This window comes from Cydia pomonella, chromosome 22, assembly GCF_033807575.1.
Source record: "Cydia pomonella isolate Wapato2018A chromosome 22, ilCydPomo1, whole genome shotgun sequence".
NCBI lineage: Eukaryota > Metazoa > Arthropoda > Insecta > Lepidoptera > Tortricidae > Cydia > Cydia pomonella.
Genome location: NC_084724.1, coordinates 10,783,168 through 10,809,393, shown reverse-complemented (window position 1 = coordinate 10,809,393; position 26,226 = coordinate 10,783,168). Strand labels below are relative to the sequence as shown.

Genomic DNA, 26,226 nt, shown 5'->3' with positions numbered 1-26,226 from the left:
CATAGCGCAAATAATGAAACAGAAATGTAAATCCATTCCACTCCCCTCTATTTGACACGCAGTGTTTTGTTGTTGTAATCGCACAGTTTGTTAAGCAATGACTGCATCATTCATATCCAATTACTGCATTAGCGCATCAGAGCAGCAATGGATGGCTAATAGATTTTTAAACGCACACTTGTTTGGCCAAAGTCCAAGACCGCTCCCTCGCTTGGCGTCACGTCACCGCTTCTTTCTTTATCATTGTGAAGGCAAACTTAACGTAGTATGGCCGTCATTTGGAAGTATTCACAGTTTTACTTCCACAAAGAATACGCGATAAACATTGCACAGAGCGAATTAAGAAAGACATTTATTAATAAATTCTTTACGCGAGTGACATAAACATTGAAGGAGCAGTGAAATAATATTAATTGTTTTTAATTCGGTCGCCTTCTGTTTTCTAATTTTTCACGGATTTCTTGTTTTTATCCAAAATGTGGCTTATTAGTCAACCGAACGGAGTGATCCAGGAGGTGAAGGCAGAACCCAACTCCATTGGACAGCAGTGCCTGGAAAGAGTAAGTGCACTTTATGTTTATTTTTCAAAAAAAAATGGATACATATATATATATTTGCAAAATGTTTGCAGGACCATTTGACAATTGGGAGCCTGTTCTTTCTTAATTCGGATGTTATGAAGGCGAAGAACATGTACTCCTATCCAAAATAAATAATCAACTAATTCTTTAAACACAGAAAAATTAATTGTGCAATTGTGTAAAATTTTTACTAACACAATGTTGTTTTGAAACATAATAAATTACTGATTTTACGGGGATTGTAAGTAAATTTTAATAATGAAGACCGTGCTTCTATTAAAATTATAATGCTAGCTGTAGAACACGTTGTCGACGTCAGACTTACCTTGCGGACTTTGGACCCGGCTGCGATCACGCTCTCTTGCCGTGGAAGTACCAATCTTTACATTTGTTATAACGTTCAACATTTAAATTTGATACATATGTAGTTGGTAAAATTTCAATATAATGCCAATAATTTTAGTTTAGGGCTTTTCATGCCTTCCTATTAATAGGATATAGTATACAGTGTATACATCTATTTCATTCCCATATGATTAGGAAGGACAATTAGTGTCTTTAATTTTCAACACGTTATCAGTTTTATTTAGCTATAATGAGGTTTCAAATTTAACCAGTTATTTACTGGATAAATAACCAATTCAAATTATAACCAGGACTTGTAAGTAAATTAAATACCTAATAACTTAATTGTTCCGAAAAAAGATAAGGTGCATTGGGGTAAGGTCGAATGGGTAATTTTGAAAAGTGATAATATCTACTAAACTAGAAGCACTTTCTATTGTAGCAAGCAAGATGCCATGATAAGCATTGCTAAAAGTATGAGGTGCTTCTGGTTTAATGGACATTTTCGAATTTAGCCCTCTTACGAAGTTATCCCAACGCACCTTAAATGGTATAGTATTATATTATATATTATAATACCCACTAATTATGTCTGTAGATTCCTCAAAACTCTATCTAAAAGACAGACTTGAGTCCCGTATACGTAGTTCCCGAAATACCGTGATTGTTTTGTTTTGACTGATCCAACCTAGATATTTGGTAGTAAATTCCTTGAAGTCCGATTACGGCGCCAAAACGGTTCGTTTTCGCTGGCCGGCGGCCAAATCAAAATGATTTCACACTCACACGCCACTATAAATTCAGGTTGGTTTTCAGGGAAATTGTTTCTACCGACCTACTTGCACGATTCTTATAAAACACAAGCATTGCATTTAAATGTGTTGAAGTAAAAGATAACCAGATACAGGAAACCCCAAAAATATACCTATTAACTTTTTTCGTAAGGAAGAAAGTAGGTAAGTAAATTAGTTATGCAGCTTTAGCTTATACAAAAGTAATAATATCACCGGCCCCTACACCTACAGGAACATTTCTTTAATATTGAATTATTGATCCTCAGAAACTGACCAAATTTCTTTGCTCTTGAGTGTACATGGCGTTTACTGCAATGTCACGCATCTTAAATAAACGTTTTGACCATGTCCTTTGATCGATGACATACTTGATCAACTTTTATGAGAAAACGGACTTCCTTGATTGTAGATGTATTTTTAAAGCAGATTTCAATACCTACTCAATACGACACTACAATTTACACCGTGCATAGAAACTAAACTAAGCGAGTAATTTAGTTCAAGAACCTATAAGGAATTCCTAATTGTACAGTAGGGTTCAAAAGTGCATGGACAAGTTATGAATGAAATCATTCATAAATTTTCCATGCAAAATTGAACCAGATGGTACCTACTTAGCTTAAAAGTTATTCATAATCATGCGGGTTTAACCTCGAAGTTAGACATGAAAAAAGTGACACACCTGTTATCTCAACATACCTACTTACCTACAGCAAGTACAGTATCGCAGCGAAGAGTAACGCTACCTCCTACCTACCAAATATTATCTAAGGTACTTACCTATTTACCTAAAGAAAAACCACGAGTAAATTGCAACCTGTGTTGTTTCTTTAAACTTCCTGGTACATCAGAAATCCATTTCAACTTCCTCAACTATCCTAAGCCTTAAAATAACCCAAGGTATTACCCAGAAGGTTATAATTGTGTAATTTTTTATCTGAGTCATACGCCATTTTGATTTCTCGTAACCGCTTCTCACCGGCTATTGTGCTTCGGGTCCAAAGTCCACCAGCTGGCCGTTTGATTCTTGTTATGTGCCGAATATCAACGAGTCAAACGCTCCATTGAACCATCATAAGCGCTGTACTCTATTTCTAACGGATCACGAGCTCACAGTTACGATGGTTCTGCTGAGCGTTCTGAGTCGCCTGCGCTCGGTAGGTGTAGGTAATACACACCTTGTGCGTTCACGTGGCCGCTGCGTGAAAGAAATTAAAACGGTTCTCTAATCTTATAATTCTATAACTATTTGAATTTCGAACTTTTTTCAGCTTTTGTTAAAATTTTCCGTAGGTAACTGCCGCTTTATTTTAAGTCGAGAGCATTTTATGGTTGTTAAGGTAGGTACACAATTATTTGGAAGACAATTAACATTTTGAACCAGCCATGTTTTGTATGTAAATTAATTCCAGAACTCTCTTTTTCTAAGTTATTTTTCTGAGGATTTTGCTACAAGCCAGTACAAGTCATTAAGAGCTCACGGATATGATAAGCACGATGCATTACATAATATAAAAGTACTTGAACTGCTTATTTAGAACGGTATTCCCTACATTACATAGCCACTAGATTCTATGCTACTTGCGCAACAGGTTTGCTAGGATGGTTCACTAAGTAGGTACAGGTACCAACCACCTAAGTCATTTATAAATGAATGAAACAGCCGGAAGAATAGTTTTGCTTTCTTCATTCTATCCACAAAAGGGTTTCTAGTTCTACAATACAAACTTTTCGAAAGTACGAAGTGTACGAACCACATTCGTAGGCAATAAAGAACTCTATTACAGTATCAATACAGTTTGAATTGCCTTCATTAATGCGTTTAACCTTACTCGGTGCTAACACGCCTAGCAGAGTCCGAAGTCCAACCAACCCGAGCGGTATATTTAACTCAATTCGACTGTCTCACCGACTTATTAGACAAGGGTTACAGTATATTTAGTACACGTTGAAACTGCCCTAGATTCTACGAATAGGTAAAGAAAACAAACGAATTGTTAGCAGTTTCACAATCGACCGAAATCGGTATTGCGAAATTGCATTGACATCGAAAATCAAAATTGCGTGATGGACACGTAGCAACCTAGAAAATACAGAATTGTGGAAAATGTGCAAGCAAGTATAGTAGGCTTTAAAAGTCGTTGGACATTTTAACAATACTTTGGCTTGATTCAATTATGAATCCTTGCCTTGATATTTAATGTGAGGAAGCTAGACCTACTATACTACCCAAGTCTCAAGATATTGGTACCTCCCGCAACTAGTTTTTTGCAGTATCAGAATCATACTCGATGCTTCTATTCAATTTAGTTCGCGCAAAAACTAGTCGAATTGTTAATTGAAATTGCTTTGAACTACCCAATTGGGCCGATCGATGGACTTTGGACCCACACGTCATCCGGCCTTCTGTTGTAACCGAACCAACGTTGTTTGTCACAATATCCTTCGGCGTTATGATTGCCTGGTATGTCGACGCGCTGGGTACAAAGGTATATCACGATTTTATGAGTACAAGAATGATAATGATACTGTGTTGTAGTTAAACGAATTGCAGGCGGTTGTGTTTCGTAATGATTACAGCTAAAAGGTCTGTTTACACCTCTGGGTACAAATCAGTTGCTACTACTTCATCTCCTTTGCAAGAGCGCAAAATATGTAAAGGATAGAAACATTACAATCCAAGGTATTAAAAGGATTCGAGAACCCGCAACAGCTAAGTATATTCCTGGACATATTTTCTGGTTGCATAAGGATTCTCAGTCTTAAATTGCTTTACGAGCCCATCCATCTGGTTTCTCAGAACTTTCTCTCGCATTAGTCATTCGAAACAAAAACTTGTGCACATGTTACGTGATCTCATCGTTAAGCATGTGGCTATGCAAAAATAAAAATACGTTCGTAAAAGCGATAGACCAAACTTACATTTAAAAGAAGACAGGGAAATAAAAAGGTGGAACATCTTTTAAGCAACATAACTTAACAAAACTCACTATGGGAGATACCTACATCCGATCCGAGTAGTGTACATGTTCAAACATAATAACTGTCAAAGCTTAATAACATGAACATGGCGTTTTGACAGTATGCTATTTTTATCCGCCTTTAAAAAAAAATGAGGATAATAATTCCACTATATTATTATGTTATTGTACGTTTGTTACGCCATTACTCAGCCCATTATGAAGTTATTTTGATTATTTGAATGACAGTTTTTTTCTTACAACTTCATATTTTAGAACAGACAATAGCTAGGTATAAACAATTCGTCACCGCTTTGTCTTCTACGCTGTTCTTGGGCTCTTTTATGTACCTACTTATATTTATATATTGAATAAATCTCTTTGCTATGCTTCAAACAATCTTAAGAGAATCTTTTCCTCGAACCTCGAACATACTTTATTTTACCGTGCCTCTAATGATACCTCAGTGGCAGCTTAATGATTTATCTAGAATTCTCAAGCTGGCCATTTGGTTTTAATTGTGCGGATAGCCTCGATTCTTTACTACGAACAGAGGGGTTCTGTTTTTACATCTGTTTTAGCGGTGCATCTGGAGCAGTTAGCACTCAACATGCAAATTTAGAACAAAAGGTTTATTACGAAAGAGTTTTGGCTCCGATTATGAGCGCAACTTGCGCAAAACTACCTATATTGTAGCTTGTATTGTAGGTAAGGCATGCTTACTGTAGCTACAGTAGAAAGGACTTCTGTCAGATATTAGCCACTTTCAAAATTAACCCGCGTTTAAGTTACCCCAACGTACCTCAGGTAATTTTTATAGAATGTTTAAGAACTAGCAAATTTATATACTTATCTTCCGTAATATGACCTTTAGTGTTTGAAAAAGGAAGTGTAAATTGGGCAGTCTACGTGAACAGCACGAGCACACTCCGTGGTCGAGGACCTTGGCTCACATACCATTATCTTACCTTTGCTGATCGCTGGCTTCTATAGCAACTATGTATTTGAAAACTAACTTTGTACCTTGTCTTAAATGAACAAAGTCTACAATACAGTTTATACTCAGCGCGGCAAACTATTAGGTGTTGCGAAACCCTTTGGATTACATTGTAAATGTTCAAAAATGAATTCTGACCCGACGTGTTTGGGTATAAAATACAAGTACAGACACGGGCCGTCGTTAAGCAATTTAAGATTTGAAGATGAAATGAAGCATAATATCATATTATGATATTGTGCAGAAAAGAAAGAGAAGAAGAAAAGTCTGTTATAAAATTTCGTGAGTATAGTGAACACGATAAATTCATTTACATGTTGACCGCGAAAACTATCACTCCACCAAATTATCAATCCTTTCAAGTTTCCTACATTAAACACTAAAAAATTGTGCATGAAACACTAATAAGCTACAGACATAACGCGGTGATAGTAATCGCGATGAACTTACGTCAATTAATCGTACTAGTTACACCAAGTTATCTCTAATTAATGTAACCGGGCACTGATAACCCGAGACGGTACCTTGTCACTTTGACCCGTGCGTACACAATCCTACGTAACCGGGAGATAATTTTACTTGGATAAGGTTCTTCGATTACGGTATACTATACGGTTCAAAATTACAGGATATATTCGGTTATGTGATTTCGTCATTCACTCAAAGATAGAAGAATGAGAGGTGTCTTATAGGAAATTTAGACGTTATTGGTATTGTTTTTAAGTTGGAATTTGGTTAAATAGTTGTTTTCAAAACAAATGATAAGAGCGGTTATACAGGTCATCGCTAGAATGATAAAGTTACTCATTCCTATAGTACCTATCTATATTTTGTAAAATGGATGTTGTAATAAAAAGGTAAGTATGCGGTTTTTGGTAATTAAGATGCCAACTCTAGGTACTGATAATATCACAGAATAAATAATAGTACTACCGTACTTGTTTGTTTGTAGTGTTTGTTTGCCACCGACGTGGTATAAAAAAAAATCCTACAAAACCGAAGTTTGTCAGCGAATCAGGGACGAATCATGTTGCCCCCGTCTAAATATATATAGCACTATCCCTTTCGGCTATTTAGGGTTGTCAAAATTCAAGCGATTATCTTATCTGTGCTGGTTGTGCACGCAATGTCAAGTTCTGCCGACCCTAATTGCTCGGAGCAATGCTGAGCCGAACTCAACTCGATTGACTGTTGATTTTCTAAAACCCAAATGTGTAAACTGCCCAGTATAGAAAGATCTCCGTATATGTATAGTTATTAAGGATTTTGAGCTCATACTCATTATAGTTGTTTAAATGCAAGTCCTATGGGGCGCTCGTGTTTGTGGATAAATCATTAAAGGTAATCAAAATAATCAAATATGTATTAGCTTAAAATTGTTGACACTTTGTAAACAATACGACAGCTTAGGTAGATTTTACACCTTGTTGTCACATTAATAATTTTCATGTATTTTTATTCGGATCCCTTTGTTTGACATAATTATTGAAAGTCATAAGTCATAATGTAATGATTGTCAGATTATCATTAGTCATAACTCTGAAACCGTTAACTTCTCATGATTTTCGTAACGTTATCCTATAGATAGGTTAGGTTAGGTTTGTTTTATAGCAATCCTGAAAAGTTCGCGTTTCTGAGAAAAACAAATTATGACTAACGAAAAAGCAGTCAAACATGATTATGGCTTAAAACTTTATGGGAAACAATAAAGACCCGTTTTTATTGTTCCCTACAAATAAATGTGTCTATTACCTACTTATTTTTGGCGCAAACATCTTAAGTGACTTAATCATCTTATTATGACGTCATAAAGAAATAGGCATGTTATTTTCTCCTAATCAAATTGGAGATTATACTGTGAACCGGATCTTATTATCAAAGTTAATGTTTGTTGATAATGATAATTTTTTTATTTTATTTATTAATCATTTATTTCAAATAACAAGGATTCATAATACATGGTTAGTAACATAATAGCTCATTATCTTATTATCTACGTTAGTATTCTTATATCTAAGGTTTTTATATTACTATGGCTATGTACACAAATAAATAAATAAATAAATAAATACTCCATTGCAACAGTGCGTACATGACCCCACTACTTGAGCATTGTTAGAGATGTGCACACTGCAGCAATGTCGTATATAAGGACAATCATATATAAGGATAAGATATCTTAATTTGTGCTAAGCTTTGTATCCAAGCGTGTGATAAGAATAAGATCAAAAGTACATTAAGTACAAGATTGTCAGAATTATAGCTATTGATAAAACATAGTAACTATGCCGATTGCCGAACAAATTTCATATAAATCACCCTTCTGTCACCTTTTCACAAAAAAACACTTTCGGAAACAAAGTCATCTAATCGAATAGATAATCTATTCACTTTGTTTAAATCTGAAAAAAAAAAAAACAATAAACATTACCGTCGAGGAATTTGGTACATAAATCAGTCCTTTGCTGTACCTATAAGACCAGTATGTTTGTATGTAGATTAAATCAAAGTTACGAAATCGGGAACAAGGTTACTACGCGATCAAAGATTCCAGTACGTTTCCATGTTTACAAAGATATTGGGGACTAGGGAGAGGGGTCGCAGGCGCATACGTTGGGCCGCTCACGTACGCAACTCCCGCGCACCTTGAGCGCGCGTTAATGACACACGATATGGTCATTGTAACATGGGAGGAAAACTTAGCTTGATACTAAGATTTTTATCTCTCTCTTCTTCCTCTCGTTGTTCCGGCATTTTGCCACGGCTCATAGGAGCCTGGGGTCCGCTTGACAACTAATCCCAAGATATGGCGTAGGCACTAGTTTTTACGAAAGCGACTGCCATCTGACTAAGATTTTTATCTACTTGCCTAAAAGTTAAGGTTGGTATTTGAACAAATTTGTTACATTTTTTTAGGAAATTATTTTTGAATAATTTTCTTAATAATTGCTGTTACTTTTTATTAGCACTTTTCGGCCTTTAGGCGGGACAAGACGGGTTCGTATTAAACCAGTTGAGTTTTAGGCCAAAATCTGAGTAAGTATGACTCTAATGTTGCCAGTTTCTATTTAATTCTGATTCTGAGTAAGTTCGATAATGTATAGAGCATTTTATTAGTTATCCAAGTTCCTAAGATGTCAGGTTATTAAGATCTCAAATTCCTAGCTCTTCAGATTCTCATAATGCCGGATTCTGAGTAGGTCAGAAAATCACATAACCATTGTGACATTGTCATTAAGAACTATCTATTAATTACTTTATCATATTTAATCTTAAAGTGGCCAGTATCTCAGATATCTGCTGATTGTACCTGGCCTTTTCGAAATTAAATATACATAAAATCTGTCCTAATAAGAAAGCGTTATTTCCAGAATTCATCATTAAAAGAATGTGCTTAATATTTTAATCGAATCGTTGCTAATCGGATGAGATAAGAAACTGCATAAATCCGATCCCAACTTATTACCAATCAGACGTATTACTGTCATGTCACGGGACCATATACGAATCTGACCTACTCAGAAATTGTTTTAAAAAGAAAGTGACTTCTATATCATAAGTCGTATGTCGATATTGTTTTGTTCAGAAAGATACCTATGGCGAATCTGGCCTCTACAGAGTCGGGCTTACTCAGATTCGGGCCCAAAAACGAAACTGTCTCAATACGAATCTGCCCTGGCCCGCCTAAAGGCTTTTCGGTGATGACGAGAATTTTCACAGTGCATCTATCGATTAACATAAATTTATAACAAATTTGTACGATTTACTAACATGTTAGCTACAGTTATAGGTTCCTATTATATAAAGGAAGATATAAATCATTCGGTTACTGTGTTTATCTCGATATTGCAATAAATAACACTATATTTAACTGCGTAGTATGTAATCATTATTGGTATTGTAAAATCATAAATTCCAGCGATGAATTGATAAATTCAGTCTGAAAAAAAAATTACGTTCTGTAACAAGCCTGTTTGGCAAGTCTGAGGCAGAATAACCATTTTGACAAAAGCCAAGAGATTCAGAAACTAAATTGGGAGACGTAAGTACACTATAAAACATTAGAAATATATCTATACATATTGTTAGTGTTTGTCCAAAGTAAAGAACAGACCATAAGTTCAAATTATTTCCGTGTTCACACATGCAAAGATAAACCTAAAAACCTACGTCGTAAAGTTCCCGTTATATAATATTCAACCTACTCTGTTTCATAATGTTGACAGGTCCAAAAAAAGACAGTTCAAAATGGATCATTTTTTCAAGCGTTGTCATGGCCACGCCACGCGCTCACCTCGTGGTGATTCCTGGATAACTTCCAAAATGAAGTGTCATCGTGTCACTGAACTGGCCAGTCGTAGGATAATGTCCATGTGTAGAACAATGTCCTTGGCAAGATCTTTGGGGAGTCAATAGCTGACAAAATGTCAATGGCTTTAAAACAATCATTGTCTTTTCAGAAGTTCGATTAAACTGCACTTAAGACCTTTTGAAATAAGATCTAGAGTGGGCGGGATATAAGTTGCGACGATTTAAGTTGACTAGTTGAGTCTTCATTTACATAAGCTTTCTGCTTCGCACGGATTAACAAATTATACACTTAAACCTTTCTCAATAATCACTCTATCGATAGGTGAAAACCGCATCAACCGCATGAAAGTCCGTTCGGTAGTTTTTGAGATTATCGCGAACATACATACACATAGACAGACGCGGCGGGGGAGTTTTTGATAGTTGTGATATGTATTCAAGGAAAGCCTCAACGGCCCTTTCACTTGGATCTGACTGATGCCTTTTTTGTTTCAAATGTATATTAAATTATAACATTTTGCTATTTCTTACATAACTGACCTACCCTTGTATCCTCTTTAAAAACGAAGAACCATTTTCACTATGCGGCTCTGAAAATACTTTCAGATTGGCGCAGAACCAAGACACCCAATTTCATAATATTGGAGGTTTTTGCATTTTTCATTCGTAGAATATGAATAATTTAATATCCGTATCGGATCGGAAATGTGCATAAGGTCAGGCCAATTGGGAATAAGGTACTTCCTGCTCCGTTTTAAATTGTAAGTTTAAACAATTGAATGATTACATAGAGGTTTTTTGTCAGTAATTATATTGTTTATACTCGCTTATAATGTCGATTGTATCATTTGCATATTTATTCATTACTCTTTGAGACGTAACGTTATAACTATTCTGACTAACAATGAATGAACAAAGTATACCTAAGCGTGTAAAACGGTAATATTCTGATTCAGTAGGAAAACCAACAATTGCACTTTGCCCTGTAATGTTTATAACAAGGAAGGATAACAATTATCCGTAAATACTAATAAATATTACTTATTTATACCTTTGTTACAAAAACAAAAGATTTATCCTTAACTTATTGTTGTTTTTATGCGGACAATTTTACTACGTCATTAAGGTTGACCGCACCTTGTCACTAAAATGATACCAACAAAAAATAATGATATCATTTTATACTTACCAAAAATCTAAGGTGTAACCGTGTTTAAGTTATCTAACTAAAACATCTGATAAACATTTGACAAATAAGTTATTTGCACGAGTCCAGCAAAACATCAAGATGGCGACGTTATGTTATGCGTATGCGCATATTTTACGGGCCCGGTATGGCGAAGGCCGTGCGATGAATTAAACTGTTTATTTTCGCCATATTTGTACAACTTTAATACAGTACAGCGTGAATAAAGAACTATTTACGGTTAATACGAATAGCATTATTTACAATTTATTAAGAATTTCGCAATTGTTGTTTATATATTATCATTCGAAAGTTGAAACTATCTACACATCATAATCTGTTAGACCATAGCATAGTTGATAAAATAGAAAACTATGTCTCCCACGTTTCACGATTAAAATTTGGATGATCGCTAGAGCTCCCAACTCCCAACTTCTGTAAAAAGGTACTTTAAATAAATTGAGAGAAACAACGCGGTCTGTCATAAACAAGCTGCATTTTGTCGCCAGGATAAAATCAAATTAGGTATTTGTAATTATGAACATGTTTTATCTCTTAAACATTTGATGACCAAAATACCACAACGTCAATCCTAAAGCAAACGGTATAAATTATAATGTTTGCACAACCTATTAAGGCTCGCTTTTTGATAGAACTTCGTAGAACATTCGTAGTCCAAAGTCCATGTGGCTCGTATCGTTTAATTTCTGGTGAATAGTCCATAATTTCCAGCAGCGTGTGTCAACAATGACTCAATAACGCCATTGCAGTTTACATTATCCGCTATTCAAATGTAAAGTTGCTCGAAAACAAACGTAACATTCCAGACTCCAGCTTTCAAGATTGTTCTATAAGATTTAGCAAATTTGGCAATATGTGTCATAGAAACAAAGTCAAGTGCTGCTCAAAAATGCATTTTTTCAAACCATGTGCTGGCGGGAAAATGATTGAAGACACAGGATTGAGATGAGTGGTATCTTCGACTTGTGTCGATTTGTCGAAGACTAAGACTCTTTTTATTTTAGATAAGTCAGTCTAGAAACCGCAAGAATTAAAAGAGTTTCCTTACTTAGGTCTAGAGTTGTTGTTTATAAGCACGCCATAATTATAACAGATTAGGCATAAGCTCTTGACTAATCAACAATATAAAGCGATAAGTTCAAAATAGGCCCAACTACAATAACAACTAGTTCTCGTGACAATTTCCTTGATTGTCGAGTGCATGAAAACAACTGATAGTGGGAAGTGCGCAGAACACCTGCGTGTTTTGGTGTCATGGCTGAACCGCCCCCTGCGAAGTTCGATAACATTTTGAAATTAACGCTAGGCTGTTTATCAATTTAAATTGTCTAAATAGACAATAATTACATCTGATAATTTTCAAATATGATTGTATCAGTTGCTATTCAGCTTGCTTCACATGATACGAACCCTCCTAATTCTACTAGATTTAAGACTTATATAATTTGATGTACTATTGGATTTAACTATTGATACTATTACTTATTCTGTGCTACTGATACTAATCGGTGAAGTACGTACAGGAACTGTATTTAATATTCTAATGGTGAATTAATTGCGCGAGAGACTACGTGACCAGAATCGTGTGTCTACTTAATTACAATAACTATTAGTATATATAAAGCGTTAATTTTGAAGTGTAACAATGCGATGCAATGGTGTAGTATTACAATTATAAAAAATATAGATGTTTTTATTTGAATTAGAATAATATTGTGACATTCTCTAGACTAACAGTTCAGATTGACTTAAATTTTGTCCATTTAAAAATTAACACCACCATTTCGTTACCACTTTAAAGATAGAGTAAAGAAGTATATAAGTACATATGTAAGACGCCGCACGACCTATGCGATTATCATAAGAGCAAATGTTCTCATGTGCCGCGCAAACAAACCAGAAGAGAATAACATCACCTGGCAAGTAGCAACTAAGTCTAATCCTACGCAAATACAACCTTTGTTCGTTGATTGTAACATGCCTGGCTTGCGTGATCACTAATCCTTAATAAGGAAGTCACTAGTAACCCAACTAATATAAAAACCTTGACAAAACGGGCTTGCAGAAATATAAATGGAACTGTTTTTGCTAAACAATCTGGTCTGCTGGTGTTAAATTAAACAAGAGATTATGATTGATTAGACTTTAAAAGCTTCAAATTAGTCTGCTCGTAAATTCTAATAATCCAGACACTTTGGTTTCACCTTCACGTGACACGGCGATAGCAACGTGGCAAATATAGCCGGTGATGTAATGTAATACGGCTAAGTAGGAATATAAAGTTGGTAGGGCACTCAAAGGCATCAAGGCTTTGTGGTGATAAAGAGAGCACTTTGCGAATATCTTGTTTACATTCGATTGTAAACATTGCGAGTTTTTGCGTTCAGTATTGATTTGTATTTAAAAATAAATTGGATTGTTGAATCCTTGGCAACACAAAGTATTCCGGCCTTTGTTACATCCTTGGCAGCTCTAGCCTTTGTTCCAAATCGAGGCATCTAAAATACAGTGACCTCAAATTACTTTTAAACAGCCCATTAATACCCAGTGTCGTATTTACATGTTATGGCTGTTGTATCTCTTATTGTGCGAGTATAATTCTTGTGGATATCATCAGTCACAATAGAAAGCTGTTCTGTCACGGTAGATAAGAGATGGGTTGGTTATTACCCAAGAAACATCATGGTTATGTGCAACCACGCTCAGTTGCCCATTGCTTAGCAATGCGTAGTTGATTGTCCTATAACTGGTTTGCAACAGGCTTCTGGCCGCATTTTGACACGGATTTCTCGCCGTCCTTTTCCATTTACCATAGACCAATATAGACGGAATTCTCAGTTAAACTAGGATTTTTACACTTGTTAGCTCTATCTAAACCATTTGGTAGGATTAATGGTTTTGTTCATTTAGCTTGCACGTGCCTCTTATTTCAGCGTAAGTTGACACATCCGTCCTAAAATAGGGCTCCAACGCAAAGTGCGTTCACCCTTCGCAAGTACCTGGGGTTCCAGATAACGGCGTGCAGTCTCTTTGTTCTAAAGGAAGTTGTTAGGCGCGTTTCGATAGGTGACTTTGATCAAAAGCTTTGTGAAATCTTCGATCCTTTGAAATTCAATCTATCTGATCTTAAGAAATTGGAAACTTGATAAACCGGTTGATATATGTACTTACTTTATTTTTCGCGTCGTGTATGATATCAGATTCAAATGTTCGTGATTGCGAACCAGTTCCTTAGCATACGTGGCTTTCCAGTTATTTTAAGATTTTATGAGATTCGAAATGAAACCAAGGTGGAATGCAAAACAAATGCATATTTCGCAAGTTACTTTGTATTCGTGAGGGTCGCGCAAGGCAAGCTCTGGTACCACTTTCTGTATTCTGCATACAATAAACAATGGTCTCATTTTTCCAAAACAACGAAATTGTGAAAAGATTCGAGTAGATTTGGCAGGCTTGTTTTGAATCGCTTCTGTAGAGACTGTTGGTCGGTTGGTTTCGCCCGAGCACGTGGCGAGGACGTGATGCGTGGGAGAAAGAGCGACGCGCGGGAGCGAGACGGAGAGAAAACATCTGGGACGCTTTGCTTTTAGCCATCGAGGATTTTTTCTGTTATTTTTTTAGTATCTTCGTTGGCATAAATCTAAAGACAAGGCGTAGCATGATGTAAATATAATGCGATGGGGAAAGCTATTATAAGAGAATCAGTGAGTCATTATGTCGTAAAACTCGTAAAGAAAATGGTTTTAGTCATCATTGTCGAACATTGTCTGGTTATCTGTTTTGTTCTACATTTATATGAGGTTGTTTACTTCAAATATTTAATTCGAACAGAAAATATCCAGATGGCGATAAGCCGCATTTAAATGTAACATAATTGAGTATATGCAAGCTGATATTGATATGAACAGTAGTACCTATAGTAGTAGTGGTATTAAAAGGACTGGATCGTGCATGGATCGTGGGATGGAATTGGCAACCAGTCCCGAGCCTCAGCAGGTCAACGAACGCGAGGATACTCCGCACCACGTGCCGAGCCTACGAATATGATACAAAATGGCCGCCGGATTTTCACTTTTTAATAATGGCGTCGAAATTGCCACATACAAACATTTTATACTTTTTATTTTGCTATCGTGGCGTGATTATATTTAATCGAATTTCTTTACAATCTTATTGTGTATACTTGTGTTTTACACACTAGCTAGTTGCCGAAAAACAAATCTCTCGTAAATGATGTTGGTTACCCGCAATAATTGGGTTAATATGGCTTAAATAAATAGTAGGTACTTAATATATAGGTAGGTATATTTCAGTCATTCACGTGTCTTCGGCGCCATGTTGTTTTTTCGGCCATTATTGAAAACCGCATTAATTAGGCCGCCGTGTCAAAAGGTTAATATTTTACAATTTATTCTATAATGACTCATAATCCTAAGCTACGATTTAATCTAATTAAATTTTGCGCAATACTTTTAACATTGATTAGTTCACCATTATTCTAATGAAGAATCAAGTTTCTAACAATATTTATACTTCATGAAATAATTAAACAGCTACATCCTATTGCTAGTTAGGAAGACCCAAGCCAAACAAATTAGCGCAAAGTGATAATGAATATGTATGTAATATAAATGTATTTGTTCTATGTTAATAATATTAATTACACAATCATAATATTATTTACATTGCTCGTTTCACAAGGTCATAATTGTAATAACTAAGTATGCACACTTCTAATCTTACCACTCCTGCACACTACCTTTGGACATGCATAAACACAGTGATCCATTCAAGATGTCAACCTTAAACCAGTAACCATAGAGTTGTAAGTAGCACGACCGTGCACCACGCCGCTATCTCGTGTTAGTTTACAATGGTAAGTCTTAATAGAAGTCTAGTTATTACAATTCGTTAAAAACACGCTATGGCCACGTGACTTAAGGAATGCAACCATTTTTAATGCTTCGTGCTATTAGTATGTAACGGCCGCAATTGTTTGGTACTATTTGGGACTGTTAACTAGCCATTGGTGTTTTTATGTCTTTATAAGGTTTATGGATGGTACTTGCTTTTTGTAAGTACATACTAGTTTCTGCCCAGCACTTTGTCTGCGTGGAATGATAATGATGATTGATAAAAACTATCATTATGTCCTTCAAACTATCCCACCAAATTTTACTTATCGGTTCAACGGTATTTTCTTATTTATAATATTAGTAGGGATTATCTGTACTTTTACAAAGAATGGTTTCTAGTGGTACGAACGCCAGGCCTTTCAAAGACTCGAGGACTTCTTTCAACTATATATCGATTTAGCCTTTACGATTGGAATCGTTACCTAGAAATTTCGTGGTTCTCATATAAATATTCCATTACTTTGATAAGATAACACTATTAGCCAGATCAATTTGCTTGGTGAGCAAATATTTTACTTGCCGCGATTATTAATGACTATTAAACAGTTAGTACAATTATTGAGTTGTATGGAATGTAGGTCTTCGGTGTTGACACTGTTGAGTGTTGACTTTAACCGGTCATTTCATTCTACCACCGTAAGGCCTAATTTGCATTACGATGTACACTCCGTCTTAATCTAAGTAGAACCTCTCTTAAACCAAATAACATTTGTTTCATTGATTTCTCAAACAAACGAAATTCATCCCAAATCTACTATACAATAAGGTTCAAATTGAGAATTAGAAAATTTTGTATGATGTATCTTCAAACTTTGAAAACCGGTATGATCGTCTAATTACAATTTTAACATTTTTCCATTTACATTGACCTCTTTCTTTAAAGCGTTTGCAAAGTCGAGGTTAAATTTAGCAACTCTCAGCTCATCATTAGTTATTTAGAACTCAGAATTATGATTTGCCCCTGACTATGAACGGGACATCAAGATGTCGACTTATATATCAGTTACATTGATTGCAACGCCGTTCAATGCTAAGGATTGTTTACAAATTACAATTCGTTTGATAAGGGCCAGAATTCGTTGACCACTTATCTCCGTGGAAAATAAATGACGAGAGAAGAATTTTATCACTTGACCCACAATTACGAGTAATACGTTGGTTTTAGGACTGTTAATGTTTAAACCAATGATGTTATGATGTGATATTTACATATAATATAACCAAACATAAGTATCTAGTACCTGGGCGACCGAGCTTTGCTCGGTTATAACTATTTATTGTAATATGGTGGTGTATAGGTGATAATCTTAACTACATTTTTTTACTAAATTAAACTTGTCTAAAACAATAAAAATTAATAAATTATATATAAACTTGAACATATAAAAAAAAAAAAGTTAGTCACCGGGCGAGATTCGAACCCGTAACACTCGTTTAGCAGTCCGCGTCTTAACCCGCTAGACCAAACGGACAGTGGCCGGTAACACGAAATTAGCGACCATATTCTGCGTCAAAAGAAAAACGCATGAAAACTCGAAAACACGCGTTTTCCCAAAAATAAGACTAATCTAGATAGATTGTATACCCCCATATACCAAATTTCAGCGAAATCGTTAGAGCCGTTTCCGAGATCACAGAAATATAATATATATACAAGAATTGCTCGTTTAAAGGTATAAGATATCATAATGGAAATATTCATATTACATATATGATTTTATTGTAAATACTAATTGTAAAACGGTTTTAAGTTTATTTTAGTGTGAATGCCCTTAATTTTACAAAACAGGTCGAACCTTCTTAATGAGGTCGGTAACTGTTTTGTTTTGTTCTTATTTTAAGCGTCTCGGTACATCTTAATAAACAAAGTTATGAATATTTAGTAGCATGAGACGTATAAAATAAAGATATGTAATTCAATACTGTGTTTATTTTACATCTATGCTTAGTCGCCTTGAGCGAGTTCTGCCCATTGATACATGAGATGAGCTCTTAAGTTACCCCACAACAGCGTTCTGTAGTTGTAAATATTTGTCATCCAACCCATAGTTGGCATGCCTTAATTGCCACCACACATTTCCTGCTGCGTAAAAAAAATAACTACGCAATATGTTGGGTTTAACTTTAATAAGTCAATAGTTATTATAAAGAGGCGTGTTTTTTCTTCTGAACTGCGACACATTCAAATAAGGTGTTTGACTGTCGACATTTAATCAACCGAATAACAAATATTAGGTGCAGCTGGCACAGTATCTACTGATAACTTTCCTTTGTAATAACAGTTCGTTTAGGCGCCATGTTGCTTGTTCTATATCACGCTCGTAAAACATACATAACACACACTCGCTATTGTGAACTATTCATAAGTGCTAATTTAACATGTCAGCCATAGACGTAAAAACGTAAAATGTCGACTAATAATAGGTTTGAGTTGTCAGATTGCTTTCACTCCGCGATCGCGTGGCTCCGTTTAGCAAATATGTTCGCATACCCACAACCTCTACTCGTATTTCGTAACATTCTAATACGAAAAGCTATTAAGGCTTCCAGTCTGGGTAATAAACAAACTTACGCAATATTCTCTAGCAGTTTCAGAGTCCTAACGCTCAATTTAATTGTTCCAGTTATGCGAAAAGCTGGAGATTGGCGCCGAGTCCGACTACTTCGGGCTCCGCGTGTGCCCCGCCTCGGGGCCCAGTCGCTGGCTAAATCTGCGGAACCCACTCGACCCGCACCGCATCCCCGGAGGCCGCCTGGATCTCAGAGTCAAATTCTGGGTCCCTCCCCACCTCCTGATCAACGAACCCACCCGCCACCAGTTCTATCTTCACGCCAAGCTCGATCTCACCGAAGGCAGACTCGTCGTCGCCGACCAAGAAGTCGCCAGAAGAATCATAGCCTACATAGCGCAGGCGGAGACTGGCGACTGCGATGCCGAAGTGCCCCCCACTGACATCTATGCTGAATGCGACAAAATCGGACCTCAAGGCGAGAAGCCTGACGATCATTTAGAGAAGATTATCGAATACCATTGCGAAATAGCCGGTATGCGCGCATCGCAGGCGGAATACAGGCTTCTAAAAGAGATATCGAAGCTGGAGTCGTTTGGGGAGGAGCTGTTTTTCTGCAAGCCGGTGACGCAGTTAAACAACGCTCACAACCTGTACAGTCACTTGCTGTATCATGCACAGCAAGTTGAGGAGCCTAAGACGCGCGACGATCAGGAGATAGACGGGAGTGGGACGGTGGGGTGCCTGGCCACGGGGCAGACGGGCGCGGGCTGCGGCTGCCGGCTCAGCACGTGTGTCGGCGTAGGACCACACGGCATCGTTGTGTACCGGCCTGCGTGCAACGGGGAACAGGAGATCGGAGTTGAAAAACAAAGGTAAGATATTGTGTGTTGTTTTGTTTTAAAAACCTCTCAAGAGCCCCCCGGATTTAACCCCACTTAAAAGCCACATTCATTAAGCTTAAGATAAGCGTAATCTTTAAACTATGTTATCAGGTTGAGTGTGGATATCTGTTTAATAAGGCCATTGTTATATATCAGAGAGAATAAAATATGTAGAAAATCCTAGTCAAGTATGGTAATAATAACTATAACTACCTACGTTACGACACTTATTGCGTCAATCCCATATTTTAAATGCTAATGAAGGATATCATTGAAAAGTTGACGCAAATGATTAATGCTGGCATAGACTTTTACTTGGTTGAAAAAATGCTGAATCAACATCCATAGGTCTTCGTGACAGATATGCAACTCCGCAACAATACGCTGCACTAGTGCACTACATTTATCACATGATTTTTATTTTGTCATATATAACGTCTTTTGTTGCGTAAACAAATTCAAAATATCGATTCACATCTAATAATTCATATGTATATAGATTTCTTTTCTACGATGTTATTGCGATAGTGGAGTTGTCGAGCAAACAGCTACTCTTGATAAGATAATATGTGAACACAGGATCTTTCTAGTCGCACTAAATATAATGAACAAAGAGATAGATATGTTTGCCAAAATGTCACACAAGGTTTAGACGTCGCTTTCGCTAGTATTCCAAATTTCAATTTACTCTAATTTTTGCAATTGTGTGAAGTAAATTTTCAGTATCTATATTTAAATGCTGCATTAGGCCTGAAATTTGGGAGAAAATTACATCCGGTATGATGATAATTATATTCACATCCGGTTTCACAATTGAGTAATTTCAAAACCTTTAACAATTTGCATTATATTGAAAACATTATCTAATTGCGATTATATTATCTATTCTAGGCACACCTTTCTCATCGCTGAATATAATTACCTAGATTGTTACAGAGCATGTCATTGTTGATAAAACAAATTAAACCTTGTCCTGGTAAGCTAGAAACCCAAAATCTAATAATGAACCCCATCTTTCCAGCATCCCGTACACAGCGATCCACCGCGCGCAGCCAATGCGGCGCAACTTCCAGCTGACATACGTGACAGGGGAGGGACACGAAGCCACGCTTCACGTCAAGATGGCGACGTCCGGGCAGGCGGGCGCGGTTTATCGTGCTGTGACTGAGCGGCACGCGTTCTACTGCTGCGAGACTGTTCGAAGTGACGTCACGGAGCAGTTTATTAGGGATCTGAAGGTAATTGTCTATTGTTGAAGTGAAACTTCTTATGCGACTTCCAACAAGGTTGCGTTAAACGTATAACGCTATAATTGGGTAGTAAGAGTTTGTGATGAGTAAATTCGTCGATTAGCTCAGCCGGTTCCATGGTGTAATGGTTAGCACTCTGGACTCTGAATCCAGCGATCCGAGTTCAAATCTCGGTGGAACCTGACTGTTTGTATTTTTTCTTTTTATATTTTCTATTATTTAGGAATTTTGGAATATATATATTTAAAATATATGTATTATTAAATCTATTTTATAAATCTTAATTTAAAATATTTTTTGAAGTGAAACTTCTTATGCGACTTCCAACAAGAATAATATAAACCATACCTCTTAATATAAACCATATGTATTTTAGAGCATTATTTTCATCTCCACATTACGAAGTTTCACTTCTTCCGCGCGGAGGGACTCCACGTACATTTTTTTTTTATTTGAGGAAGGCGTGAGGACGCGTGACGATCAGGGTGGCCGTGTCGGCGGGCACGATTTACCGTATGATCACAATTGGGTAATTGACACATGTTGAATATTATAACAAAATTTAGTTAAATGGATAGAAAATGAGCCATCCATTATAAAAAAGTGGAATTAAAAAATATATATTGAGATTATAAAAAAAATACAAGACTCCGAAATCTCAATTTTTTTTGTCTTTAAAAAATAGAAAAGAAAATTGTACCATTCGATTCCTCACATTTTATTGAAAAATGAATTGTATGACAACTATACACATAAACGCAATATTTCAGGGTCAAAATGGCAATTTCCTTGATCTTCCATATATTTAGGACAGACTTATATGATGTGACGTCACATCACCTTATCATTTTGTTAGAGGCGTTTCAATCGTCTAGTGCGAACGTCAGACTTTAACTCTCATTTCTGATCTTTGTGTTGCTTAAATGCCATGAGTCCTATATAGACATTTGATCCTCACGAAAATCAAGATCGTTTGACATTATTTACAAAAAACAGTCAAGTAGCCAATTGTCACAAAGCTCCTCCCGCTACTGTGAGTGATGCTAAATAGCAGTTCCTAATGATCTAGGGTATTTATGTATTTATTAGTCGCTCTCGCGCTCTATTGTTTTACTGGTTATCGAAGAAGACAGGACGCGTAATCTTCAGGACAGCCGTGTCGAAACACACCGATAAGGTTTCTCGTTTCCACTACTACCCAGGCTGGTCCCTACAACGTCCCTTTAGACTTAGAAGAATCCTCAGTAGCTTATTGGGAAGGATACCTCTACCGATAGTTGTTAGAAACATGGACACGGTTAGGATCGTATGTATGGACATTCATCATAAACTTCCAAGAACAAAACCATAATTCATGCGTTTACGACGCATTTATATTAATTTACGATTTGCTGTAAAATATTGAGTAAGGTCGCTTGAAACGTGATGTTTCTTCGATGCGCAATACGAGATCCACACGCTTGCAGAAACTGATAGCTCGCTGTTGAGACATCTATGGAAATGTAAAATTAACAGCCAAAAAACACCACTACGACAGTTGTAAATATGGGCGATATCTCCTTGCAACTTTTCTGAATTTGCATGAGATGAGAAGAACTCAAATGTTTACTTTATCTTCACTTGATCTACCTTTTGTCCTCAGATGGCCTACCGCAAACACATTTTTCTCTGTCAGTCTAATTACGCCTTGATATTTGAGTGAAAGAGAAAGATGCGTGCTATTTGTTAACTGCGGTGTTTGCGGTAGGCTCTCAATATTGATGTTGTCAATTTAGTATGATAATATCTAGATCGAATATGGTATCTATGATACAACAACGTCTAAGTAGTTATTATAGAACTGCTTCTAGAATCAAATCAAGATAAGTTGGCAGCCATTTTGATAGTCCCAGGCGGTGCGTTATTTTAAACGTCAAAGTTCTCTGAAATTATGACGTTCACTTGACACTCGCACCGTCTGGGCTATCAAAATCGCTGCCAACTTATCTTGGTCTGACTCTAATGTAATTATTGTGAGAAATTTTCGTTACAGTACCTTTACTTAGAGTCTAAATAATAGGAATGCTAGGAAGACAGAACTAAAAGTCGTAAATAACTTTTTTGCTAGTTGAAAAGGATTTAGTGCGCATTATTTATTAGGGACACGGTAAATGTCAAGCCGAAACGTATAATGATGGTAATTAAACGTATATTAAACATCAATCAGGCGAACTTTGATCCCAATTGTTATTCGAAAAGACACACCTTCTTTTTACGATTGTTCTGCTCATGATAAATTAAAGAAAAAGTTAAATACATTGTATTAAATTAACAATACATAAAGGTATTGAATATATTGACCCTTGTTTTTGTGCGCTATTTCCTTTGGGATAAATAATAATTCCGGCTTTTCAAGATACATTTTGATATTATTTTTTGGTATTTTGGCCTCGTTGTATAAATCGACCTCGTTTTCACTCGTCCGTTAAATATTTGTCTATGGCTTATGAAATTTAAATGATAAAATCGGTCGGGACTCGCAGGGGTTGTCTCACCTTAAAGGCCATCCTACTCTAGCGTTTTCCAAGCGTCGGCTTCTAGTCAACTCTATGGCTGCTGCTCGTCGCAACGTTGGCGCAACTGCGCAGCGACGCCATTTTCCATAGCGCTGACTAGACGCCAACGCTCAAAAGACAGTGTGGGGTGTAGCTCTAAGATGTAGCGCACACTTGGATGTTCTAAGCTAAAAATGTAAAAATCGCGTATTAAGTTTAGCCGTCCGTTGTTGCAGGGCACAATCGCGTCGATCTTCAACGACTCGACGACGCTGGGCCGGCGCTACGTGTTCGACATCCGGCGCACGTGCCGCGAGGTGCACGACGGCGCGCGCCGCGCCGCGCACGCGCACGCGCACGCGCACGTCGCGCACGCGCACGCCGCGCACGAGCCGCGCGCGCGCCGCCGGGACGCCGGGACAGACAATAAGGTAACGCCATCACTTCTTAATACCGGTGTACAGTAGACATTAAACTCACGAGGGAGGAAACAGTTGCGTCAAGACGACGCACGACCGGTCAACGTCAGTTCGATCAGGTTAGAATTATCACGGTACTTGTGATAATATTTTAGAAGATCTTTGATTAGAATTTATTCGTCTTTCTGCTGATAATGACTGTAGCGTAAAGTGCCTATAACGTACCTACTTAACGGCATTTATTAAGGTCTTAGCACATTGTTACAACTCAACAGCCACTCGACTCAAAATTAAATATTGAAATTAAAGCCTTATCTTGTATGTCCTATAGTACAATGTTTAAAATTTAGAACTGTCGGGTGGTCTACGCGTCGTCCACTCGTCGTCCACTAAGGTGAACCAAAAGTGAGTTGAGTTGGTGTGGAATTGGTATAGTGTGCGAAGACCTTATAGTTGTACTTCAAGCGAAAGTAGTAAAAAAAACCCTGTATCGAGTGAAACTGCTGCATCTTTTTGAAAAAGATCTTCGAGTATCTTAAAATGAAACATTTTTAATTTTTTAACGAATTTATAAGTGAAAGAAGAAGTATGTCTTTTGAAAACTGTGTTTTTGTATACTTAGCTCCTGACACCCAAATTAAGTCATCAACCAGTTCCTGTTCACGTTTGTCGCAGCTCTGAAAACAATTATTCACTGATTTAAACCTCGATTTTTACACATTTTTTTAACTCAATATGCGATTAAGTCACGTTTCTATAATTTAAACATTTCAAAGACTTATATAATAGTCGCTAACCTGACCCGTTCGTTGTCCCCAGGAGTCCCGCGGCCGCTCCCGCAGCGGCGGCGCGGCGCTGGCGTGCCGCGTGTGCATGGACAGCGCCATGGACACGCTGTTCCTGCCCTGCCGACACGTGGTCTGCTGCCAGGAGTGCGCGCCTAGGTACATTTTTTCTTTTCCTACTCCTCTACTGTTACCTGTCATTTATGCATTCATTAACACGTATATAAGAACATACATAAAAGGTTTCAAGAAAAGTCTATATTGGCTATTCCTCATAGCAGCACTTGTGCTTTAATAGTACATTCCGATACAAGTGCGAAAAATAGGAAATTCGAAACGAGTGGCGATTTATTAAAACACGACTGAAGGGAGTATTTTAAATCGACACGAGTTGCGAATTAAAATAACAACTGTTGCATAAAATACTATTTCATAATTTTGTGGTTAATTGACATAACATATGTTGCTCACTTTATTACTCATTATTTTTCGCGGTTCAAACTTGCTACTAATGAGTAAAATTTTATACTACGTAACCTCAGGCCAACATGGTTTAAATGGATTTGTTGGTAGTAAAACCCTCAAAGAAGAAATGACTTGGTCAAAGATATGTTAGAATAATGACATAAAATTGTCGTTATAAAAACACTAGCAACAAAATTAGGCATTTCATCAATAACATTTTCTTGTTACCAACTCGGCACTTTAGCTTGACTTGATATTTAGCAACATTAAAAGACATATTTAGCTCCTAACACCGCCCTCTGGTAACTATTTTTGACGACCGGTCTGGCCTAGTGGGTAGTGACCCTGCCTATGAAACTGATGGTCCCGGGTCAAGGGCATTATTATATTTATTATATATGTCGTTGTCTAAGTACCCACAACACAAGCCTTATTGAGCTTACTGTGGGACTTCATCAATTTGTGTAATAAAGTCCTATAATATTTGTTTTTTTTTTTCAACAAAAAATAACGAAACATCTCCATATTGTTACAGATGCGAACGATGCCCGCTGTGCCGCGGCGAGATCGAGAAAACGATGCACATATTCCTGCCCATCGAGTACCAGAGAAGCGCCCTGCTCATCGACAAATGAACATCGCATAACCGACGTTTTGCTCAAAATGTGACGGTTATCGATACCCGGCGTGCCTGCGTGTGTGTCTAGTCAGCGAGTGTGGCAACCCCTTTACCTGATCATTCTCGAAGAGGGAAAGGGTTACTGTGGTCCCTTGTGGAAGAAAAGTGGGATTGTATACAGTTAGGAAAAGACTGGTGTTCGAGACCCAATGGTCTAAAAGTGCATTTTTTTACCTACAATTAAGTTGGAATGTTCGGAATACATATGGAAACGTACTTAAGCTAACAATGTAATCTTACTTTGTAAATGTCCCTTCGTTTTAGAAGGGTGAATCTGAAAAAAAAGGAAAATAATCGAAAATCAGAAAAAATCTATAGAATTAACTATGTGATAACTTAGTAGCAATAATTTCTTTATTATTTTCGTTTTTGCACTGACTGGAATTCTATATTGACTATGTATAAAAAAAATAAGGACTACCCTTTGCATTTTGTAAATTCTTGCCTTTATTGGACTGTACTTTGGATCTTTTAAATTTTCCTTACTTTAAAGTTAATTATGTAAGTTAATTAAAAACGTAAGACCCGTGGTCTGTAAGATTTAACAAATAAAAAGATATGAAAATAAACAATAATTATGTTACAACTA

At 36.8% G+C, this 26,226-nt stretch overlaps 1 protein-coding gene and 1 non-coding gene across 2 annotated transcripts; both read left to right on the top strand.

Annotated features, from left to right (window-relative positions):
- The first annotated feature begins 232 nt into the window (after positions 1-232).
- LOC133529959 (E3 ubiquitin-protein ligase MYLIP-like) lies at positions 233-26,226 on the top strand. Its single transcript, XM_061867747.1, has 6 exons — positions 233-560; positions 18,736-19,496; positions 20,527-20,743; positions 23,526-23,720; positions 24,528-24,652; positions 25,494-26,226. The coding sequence occupies exons 1-6, from the start codon at positions 477-479 to the stop codon at positions 25,591-25,593; spliced, it is 1,482 nt and encodes a 493-aa protein (XP_061723731.1). The 5' UTR covers positions 233-476; the 3' UTR covers positions 25,594-26,226.
- Positions 20,866-20,937, top strand: Trnaq-cug (transfer RNA glutamine (anticodon CUG)). Its single transcript has one exon. It is a non-coding gene; the product is annotated as a tRNA-Gln (tRNA).